Consider the following 9665-nt stretch of genomic DNA (forward strand, 5'->3'; position numbering starts at 1 on the left):
TGGTTTTATTTTTTATTTTTTATTTTTTATTTATTTTGTACTCAACACTTTCAGAATATTCCTTTGTTGAATTATGACTATTCTTTGATGACATGGAGGTCACGCTGGGGGCTGGGGGGGGTTTCCTTTTCCTCGCCCACTACATTCTCTCTCATGTGTTTCAGTGTTTCCCTTTCTTTGCCTGACTGACTGTGTGAGACTGCGTGGGGGCCTCACTCGTTTATTTTTAGAGCCGGCCCTCCAAGCAGGTTCATGAAGGTGGTTTCAGCTCAACGCAAACAGCTGAGGAATGGCAGAGACAGACTGTTCCCCGCCATCTTCTTCACCAACACAATTAGTCAACCAGTCAGGCAACGACCAGACTCGCTACGGCGTGAGGGGCTTCCGTTGGAATACGGCCAGTGACCTTAGCCTGAGCAACAGCAGGACGGAGGAGGTCATTGTGGATTACAGGAAACCTTAGGAAGACGGAACGCGCTCCTCTCTTCATACGCAGGAATGTTTGGACTACAAAGGTTCCACATCTTGTCTGACCTGACTTCTGTCAAGACACCAGAGACTCTTCTTCTCAGGAAGTTGAAAAACCCACTGTCTCAGCATGACTGTGATATGTCAGGTGCAAAACATAAAGGACTCGGCCCAAATGGTGAGAACCGCACAGGGGATTGTGGGGAAGCCCCTCTCCCAATCTGTCGCTTTCAGAGGCACAGAAATAACAAGAAATAACAATTAGCCTATAATGGCACTATAATAGTCAATTTTCTTCATCCTCCAACGAGAGAGAGAGACAGACAGAGAGAGAGAGAGAGAGAGAGAGAGAGAGAGCAGGCTCTGTTTTCTTTGCTCTTTTTACCGCTTCTCACACTACTCCTTCTCACGCTCTCTCTTGCTTGCTTGCAGAGTGTGGGGCCTTCCCCCTGCTGGGTCTTGGAAGAATTGCAAAATTACAAAAAAAAAAATAGATTGTACAAAAAATAGATTGTACAAAAAGCCAGGATAGATATCCTTCACAGGAAATGTTCAGACATAAAACAAAAAGCGACAAAACAAGTTTAATTCTGGATTTTTAACCCAATAAGTAAGATTTTAAAAAAGAAAATAAAAGGCGCTAATACAATTACTGTTTATATTACTATATACTGTATTACTAAATTAAAGTCGTAAATTCATGTGAATGAGGCCGTTACGTCGAACGTTTAGGGTAATAAACGCATACATTTATTAGAATAAAGTCGTATATGATATTAGCATAAACGTAAAGAGACGAGAAACGCAAACTTGTAAAAAGCCCGAGCTAGCCTTTGTCCTAGCCTCCCTCTGGTCTCCCCAAAAATACTACAAACTAAAAATATATCACTTTATTTATGACTGTAATACCGTTGAATTATTACTCTATTCTCGTAAATATACGACTTTTTTTCTATTAACGTTACAACGTTTTTCTTTTGTAACCTTTTTGTAACGATACGCTACGCGTTTACGCTTTATTCTTTATGAATTTAAGATTTTTATCTCGAAATTGTATTATTTTCATTCTCAATGTGGCCCTAATACTCCTTCGTAAAATTGTAATATTCTTAAAATACAGTAATCGTTTTACGTTTGCTTTTTGCAGGGTGCTCTATCTCGAAATTGTATTATTTTCATTCTCGATGTGGCCCTAATACTCCTTCGTTAAATTGTAATATTCTTAAAACACAGTAATCGTTTCACGTTTGCTTTTTGTAAGGTGCTCTGTGACCGTGACGGTGACGTCAACAAACAGCTGATAGTGGGTGTGGTCAAAAGGAGCCAAGATGGAGGACTTTGAGGAGCCGCTATCAGATGACGAGAAAGTATGAGCACTTTTTTTATTTATAAACAGGGTTTACTTACACTGGGGTTTTTTTCGGTAACGCGAGTTATTGCTGCGTTCCGTCTGGAGAAATCCTAAAGTAGTATATCTGTGCCGTAAAGCAAACAATACTCTTGTTTTGCAGCTGCGCTTAGCAGCTAGCTAGCCTGTGCTAATTGAGCCTAATGTAGAGAATTCGCGAAAACTTTAACGGAGCTTCCTCTAACCCGTCAAACACTTTAGGTTGAAACTAATATGTCATTAATATCGAAATAATGGATCCGTTTATGGGCGTATTACCATGGTAACGGTTTACTGTTTGTAGAATAACGACTAGAGCCTCATCAGCTAACAAGGATCTCTTGCACGGGTCAGATTCCATTTCAGCAGCCCAAATAAAGTTTTGGCTGCTCACGTGGATCCCAGATTAGTGCACGAATGAGTGCCTGAAGTGTAAAATGAGCCTGGTGTAAAAGTGAAGAAGCTGTTGCAGTTGATTTTATTCACTGTGCTACAGTACAGGGGCTACCGCTAGAAAATTAATTCAGTTGATTTTATTCACTGTGCTACAGTATAGGGGCTACTGCTAATTAATTAACGGAGTTCAATCTTAACTACAAATATGTATCTAAAAAGCCTCGAATAAAGTGAAACTGTGTTATATGTGCATAAATACTTATTTTAATGGACTGATTTATCTAAACCATTTGTGTGCAATTTGTTTCTGAAGGTTCGCATTGCAGCCAATTTTGTCACTCATGCTCCACCGGGAGAGTTTAACGAAGTCTTCAATGGTAAGAATGATATGATAATCATATTTAATGTCATTTATCACGTTTGTTTTAAACTGTTTCTCTCCCTCTCCAGATGTGCGGCTTCTCCTCAACAACGACAACCTCCTTAGGGAGGGGGCTTCACAGTAAGTAATGACGAATAATTCAATAATTAATTACATTTATTATATTTGTATAAATATTTCTCTAAACCAGACCTGTGCATATTACGGCCAATTCTAAATTACAACAGACATTAAATAATAATAAAAAAAAATCCATGTTGTGCGTCAAATGCAACTGTGGTACTTTTATTTTGAAAAATCGTCAAGTTCGTAGTACGAGCGCTGTGAGTGTCAGGTGAACAGCGGCAAGTGGTGCGAGCCGGTTACCGTCAAGATGTGAGAAAAGAAAAGTTGAAAACCAATGCCGTGTTTTGAACAAGACGGATTGCCAAGTATTTCTCTACAGAAATGACCGGAAGGAAAGTGAACTACTGGTCATTGTGACACTGCACACAACCAAATGTGACCTCTGCTTTTAACCCATCACCAAAGTGAACAGTGGGCAGCGTTAAGCCCCCGGGGAGCAGTGTGTTGGGGACGGAGCCATGCTCCGAGCACCTCAGTGGCAACTTGGCAGCTGGAGAACTCGAACCTGAAGCCTTCTGGACCCAAGTCCGCTTCCTTAACCACTAAGCCACCGTGTGCTTAATTTCTGGTGGTCCGATGCATTGCTAGCAAAACTGGAAACCCCAACAAGGACTTTTTTTTTTTACCAAACTTCACACCCACAGAGTGCTTATTGGACTCTGTTGCCTGGAGAAAAAGGGCGCATTTGAGAACGTGTCACTCTCCCGACGCGCTGTAACGGGGTGCGTTGAAGACATCGCTGCGATCTTGGAGCTTCAGCTTAAGAAAATGGCGGACAAATTTGACTGTTTTTCCTCTAGCTTTGAAGCAGGCAGCCATGCAGTCAATGAAAGGGACAGCCACTGGTAATGACTGGTTCACCCAGGTAAATGCATGTTTGGACAATTTAGGACTGAAATGGAACAAATGGCTCTGTCACACTGCTGGACTTTTTTCCCCTCCTCCCTCGAAGAGAACTTTCCACACCTGTTGTTCAAGGCCAGAGAAGACTGGCTTATTCTCCCTGAAGAGGTCAAATAAGGTGACAGCATTACAAGTTATCGTTTTTGTTGCCTTGTTGTAGTTCTAAAACTTAGGTCGCTTGTTGTTTTTTCACTGTTTGTAGAGATGAACAAGTTAAGAATAAATTGCACTGATTCAATTATTGGTTTTTTTTTTTTTTTTTTTTTGGTTTTCTTATTTCACCTTCACACCACAATTTCACCTAGCCTTTAAATTAATATTCATTCATCTATCGTCGTCCGCTTATCCGGGGGACTGGTCGCGCGGGCAACAGTCGGAGCAACAAGTCTGGGATCTTGTTCTTTCGATCATGTCCCAAAGTTCATGACCATAAATGAATATAAGAATATTAAATAGCAGCGCACCTGCATGTGGCCCCTTGCTCTAAACAGTTGATTTGTTGTTTTTCAGAGGGTTGTCAAAGATCATAATTTAAATTTGTTTACAGGGTAACACAAAAATGGTCATAGTCATTGATTCAAATCACAATCATGGTTAATCCAGATAAATTGATGTTACTAAATAAAACAAAATTCCTTTATTTCTATATATTGCAATAATAAAAGGACAAATAACAGTAGATGGAGTTTTGCATTTCATAGTTTTATTTGTGACTAAACCAAAATGGTGGAATTAATTCAATATATGTAAAGTATCAATATTATTTGCAAAAAAAAAAAAAAAAAATCAAACTTTCATTATAAAAAAAAAAACAATGTGTATTGGCTAGTACTGCAGCAACACTGAGTGTATGAATGATTGGATATACAGTCGGTGCCATTCTGCCCATGCTGTTGACAAATGAATTGGATGCGATTTCCGTGCCATTTTGTCAGTACTCGACTGTCAATTTTTGCAAAAAAAAAAAAAACAAGCGCATTTACTCATGAATTGCAGTTGACCGTCTCCTTAAATTGTCTTTTCTCTCCAACGTTCCTAGCTCCTTTGCCCAGTACAACATGGATCAGTTCACCCCTGCCAAAATCGAGGGCTATGACGAGCCAGTAAGTTTCGTAAATCCTTGTTTGTCTGAAATGCTTTTATTGTTGTCCAAGTCTACGTTTGTCAAATTTGGTGGATTTTTTTGGAGGTTTTTTTTTTTTTTTTTTTTTTCTCTTTCTTTAGGTTCTGATCACAGAACACGGTGACCTGGGTCAGGGTTGTTTCCTGGACCCACGCAACAATTTGTCGTTCCGCTTTGACCACCTTAGAAAAGAGGTAAGCGACGTTCAGTCGTACGAAGTAGACTCGTCCCTCAGGAGCTGGAGAGATTGCTGCGACACCGCCCTGAGTGCCTATGTCAAAGAGCACTACCCTACCGGTGTCTGTACGGTACGTTGACCAGGAGTCGTCTCGCAGTACATTCAAAATACGGCTGTACTTATTTACACACAAAGCCAATACACGTTACCTGTGTGTGTGTGTTTCAGGTGTATGGGAAAACTGTGGATGGGCAGCAAACAATTATAGCATGCATCGAAGGACACCAGTTTCAACCCAAGAACTTTTGGTACGATGACTACTTGTAAACCTGTTCAGCACATTTGTGTAGGCTAGTTGTTGTTTGAGGAAACCGAGGGAACACACATTTTTAGTATGTCAAACTCGTTTTGGTTTACGAGCCACATAAAACTTAATTAGATGTGGGCTGGACAAAGGTGCAAGTATATTATATATATATATATATATATGTGTGTATATATGTATATGTGTGTATATATATGTGTATATATGTGTATATGTATATATATGTGTATATGTATATATATATGTGTATATATATATGGCACTATATATATGTATATATATAAATATATATATGGCACTATATATGTATATATGTATATATATGTATGTATATGTATGTATGTATATATATGTATCTATGTATATATGTATGTATGTATGTATGTATATATGTATATATATATGTATGTATGTACATATGTATATACAGTATATGTATCTATGTATATATGTATGTATGTATATATGTATGTATGTATATATATGTATGTGTATGTATGTATATATGTATGTGTATATATATATATATATATATTTATGTGTATATATATATATTTATGTGTATATATATATATATATTTTTTTTTTATTAATATTTTGCTTGAGAAAACTCCCTTTCCTGAAGGCCAAACTTACAGGAGTATTCCGGTGGTTGGCTTTTAGAAAATCAAAATGAGTAAGAACTTGAGAAAGAGGAGTGGAGCAGCAGAGGTCATCTGCTTTCCTGACACACAGCGCTGGCTGACCACAGTCTCACAAAACATTCTCTCAGAAGCGTTTAACTGATGTAGAATGACCGAAGCGCCCTAGGTTAGTTTGATGATGCAGCGGTTGTAGGATTCTTGGAGGCCATCCAGAAGTTTCATTGTTGGAATTCCATTTAGACCTCACTCACAAACCTGGCGATGAGTTTATGGCGGCCAAGTCCCAATTAACGAGATGATGGACATTACGGGACACATTACAATGTTAGAAATTGGTCGCCCATTTTGAATAATCCAAATACGTGGTGCTGCGTCGGTACCAAGTCGACACTGCTGATATCAAAGTGCGATCTTATGTGTCCTTCATTCCAATCCAATCCTGTCCTGTCCTGTTTGTTGTGTCACACAGGAATGGTCGCTGCAGGTCAGAGTGGAAGCTGACCATTGGTCAATCCACTGCTCAGGTGGTGGGAGTGTTAAAAATCCAGGTAAGTTCACTCGAGTGATCCCAGATCAGGATGGCAGCAGGTGGTAAACACTGTCCGTTTGCCCGTCCGTCTGCAGGTGCACTATTACGAAGATGGAAACGTTCAGCTGGTCAGTCACAAGGAGGTGGAGGAGTCAATACCAGTGACTGTGAGTAAATATTCACCGATATTATCTGTAAAAGCTCATGGTTTGTTAGATCACCGTTCAACCGTAGTCCGATCATTTTTTGCTTTTGGAACTACGGCTTTACCCTTTATCGACTCCCGATAAAGGGAGAAGCTACAAAAAAAGTTCTTCTTCTTCACAATTACTCATTGACTCTGGAAGCACAAAGCGTCGTTTTTGCACATGATAAATAGTAAATCTGATATTTTCCTTCATGCCTTCCTGTTCAAATTTCCCTTCAAATAACTTATGTTGTATTTATACTTTTTAAATAATCCAAATTATTAAACCCATTAAACATCAAATAAAATCAGCAGTGCCGTGAACTTCCAGAATCTATTTAAAATTAAGAAATAAATGCTAAATAAAAAAAAAAATTACTGTCAAAAATAAAAATAAATAATGAAAAAATACAAAAAAAATCTAATGCAAATAAAATAAAAATAATAAATAAAAATAGAAAGGTGTTAAGGGCTGTCATGACACATAATACTAAGACTACAAAAAAAAAAAATATTTGTTAACAAATCCATTCAGCGCCTGGATTCAAAAATAACCATCAATAGAAGACGTCTTATTCTTATGTTTCCTACTTGATGTTGAGAAGCTGTAACTGAGAATTTGTAACAACGAACAAAATACTTGTTTTTCCTCATTCGTCATAACTTACACACCTGGCTTTACTTTTACTCTTGCTTTATTTATGTTTCTTTCCCTTCTGAATCTCCTGAATCTGTGTTTTTTCCGAAAACAGAGTGAACTCCAGACTGCCAAGGAATTTGTCACCTTTATAGAAAATGCTGAAAACGATTATCAGGTAAGCTGCTCTTTGTGAATTATTATAGATTTAAACAACAGAACTAACCCAGAAGAAAACTGGTGTCTTATCCTGAAGCATTCTGGGTACTTGACAGCCAAAAGGTGGCTATACAGTGATCCCTCTCCTATCGCGGTAGTTGCGTTCCGAGACCCACCGCGAAATGGGGAAAATCTGCGAAGATGCTGAGAGGTGCTACGACGCATGAGCCAATCAGCGCGAGGAACCGAAGAGCGCGCTCAATTAGCCAATAGTGCACCGAGTACGCATTGCATTAGCCGATAGTATGCTGCGTACGATCTCGTCTTGGTAAACAACGCTAACGCAGCGATCGTTCGCAAATTTTAAATCAAGAATCCACATTTTTAAAGACAAAACCTTTATATGTATTATTATTTTTTTGCTATATTTCACGAAATCTGCGATGTACTGACGGAGCGAAAGTAGAGCCGCAATATAGAAAGGGAAACGCTGTATTCCAGTAATGCATACGTGTCAAACTCAAGGCCCAGGGGCCAATCGTGGCCCGGCAAGCCGTTTTTTTCTGGTCCGGAGTTTCTGAAAATTAAACTTTTTTCTATGAAATTAAACTTTTTTTTATTACACAGCAATGAACAATATTTGTAGCTTGAATTCATAATAATCAATTGTAGAAACATGTATTAGTCTGTTATGGAGGAGCTACATTTATACCAGAGGTCCCTGACTTTTTGTTCCAAGGATTTGTCCAAGGTACTGAGCATTGAAGTATCATAACATTTTCTGTTCTGTTTGTATCTTTGTGTCCCACTGCGGACCGATACCAAATGACCTATGGACTGGTACTGGTCCGCGGACCAGGGGTTGGGGACCCCTGATCTATATTCCATTTAAAACCGGCCCTTCAAGGGGAATTGTGTTGCTGAGTTTGACACTTCTGCTGTAATGGCTCGGCTATTTTCTGCCCTCAGACTGCCATCAGCGAGAACTACCAGACCATGTCCGACACCACCTTCAAGGCCCTGCGTCGTCAGCTGCCCGTCACGCGCACAAAGATCGACTGGAACAAAATTCTCAGCTACAAGATCGGAAAAGAGATGCAGAATGCTTAAAGGCGGAGGTCAGTGTTGAGACTCCACTTTACCCACAATACACCTGTTTACACGTTCACCGTACAAACTAACCAAAGCAAAACTACCCACAGGGCAAGGAATAAAAAAAAACAAAAAACAAAAAACAGTGATGTTTAGACGTCGTGTGTTAAATAATGGTTCTGTTTGGATCAGCGTGTGTGTGTGTGTGTGTGTGTGTGTCAAGACTTGTTCGTAACAGATTGACTGAAACCAAAAACGTGTGTACTTAAGAGACGGCAGCTGATCACAGAAATGAAGCACATGTAGTCACCTGGGTTCTTTTGGATTTACGACTGAATCAATTAAATGCGAAGGACGAAGGCGACTGTTGAAATATAACTGTTTAAACCCAAACTAAACTAAATTGAACTGACTTGAATCAGTTGATTGTTTTTTAAAAATAATCAAAAAAAAAAGGCTACAACTTGCCGTTTTTTTTTTTTTGGCTTTGAAAATGTTTTGCATCAAATCCAAGAAGCCTCTGCGAGTTCCGATGGACTCTCAATCTTTTAAATTACAAATATTCAATTCTGAAATTCGCAAAAAAAAAAAAAAAGATGAAACTCCCTTTTCAAAAGACATTTGAAGTCCTGCTTGTCTGATATTTTTTTTTTTTTTTTTGAAGTGTTTCTTCCAGAGCGACATCTGTTCTACTGTATTGGGTAAAAATTTGCATCGACATCTGTACACGTGTTTTTCACTGTTCTGTTCTCCTACACCTGTCAGTGCTGACCTTAAAGACTGTAGTGCCCCCTACTGTTGTACAAATAAACAGACGCTACAACTTTGGTTGCTAGTCTTTTTGGCACAATCGGTTGTTCAGCGATATTAAAACTACAGAGTCACAGACGCGGTTTAGATCCTGAGTCAGAATGTTGTCGTCATGTGATGAGTGTAAAAATCCCATCAACAAAAACTGACATTTTTTTTTCATTTTTATGTACAGAACAAAAACTATCCATAGAATGAAAATGAATCTTTGTCTTGTACAAATTTTTTCACGGACTGGCCTTTAAGGTGTGGGGGCGATAAATACAACTCAATAAAATGATGACGACCGGCATAAAAACTGGTGTTTTCTAAATCTAAT

At 38.8% G+C, this 9665-nt stretch overlaps 1 protein-coding gene across 2 annotated transcripts; it reads left to right on the forward strand.

Moving 5' to 3' along the window:
* The first annotated feature begins 1729 nt into the window (after positions 1-1729).
* Positions 1730-9364, forward strand: capza1b (capping actin protein of muscle Z-line subunit alpha 1b). Of its 2 annotated transcripts, XM_008317909.3 has the most exons (11): positions 1730-1835; positions 2565-2628; positions 2702-2753; positions 4702-4765; positions 4887-5093; positions 5192-5271; positions 6402-6480; positions 6557-6628; positions 7401-7463; positions 8414-8562; positions 9201-9364. In XM_008317909.3, the coding sequence occupies exons 1-10, from the start codon at positions 1797-1799 to the stop codon at positions 8552-8554; spliced, it is 861 nt and encodes a 286-aa protein (XP_008316131.1). In that variant the 5' UTR covers positions 1730-1796; the 3' UTR covers positions 8555-8562; positions 9201-9364. The 2 variants fall into 2 exon arrangements, with proteins under 2 accessions (XP_008316131.1, XP_024915320.1); XM_025059552.1 differs by having other exon boundaries at positions 8414-9364.
* The last annotated feature ends 301 nt before the right edge of the window (positions 9365-9665 follow it).

The sequence above is a fragment of the Cynoglossus semilaevis genome, chromosome 10 (genome assembly GCF_000523025.1).
Source record: "Cynoglossus semilaevis isolate Cse_v1.0 chromosome 10, Cse_v1.0, whole genome shotgun sequence".
Lineage (NCBI taxonomy): Eukaryota > Metazoa > Chordata > Actinopteri > Pleuronectiformes > Cynoglossidae > Cynoglossus > Cynoglossus semilaevis.

Bases quoted from the DNA above. Each gene is read 5' to 3' on its own strand.
- capza1b (XM_025059552.1), top strand. From the start codon at position 1,797: ATGGAGGACTTTGAGGAGCCGCTATCAGATGACGAGAAA. The intron at 1,836-2,564 runs GTATGAGCACTT...TTGTTTCTGAAG, and splicing joins CGCTATCAGATGACGAGAAA to GTTCGCATTGCAGCCAATTT. The intron at 6,629-7,400 runs GTGAGTAAATAT...TTCCGAAAACAG, and splicing joins AGGAGTCAATACCAGTGACT to AGTGAACTCCAGACTGCCAA.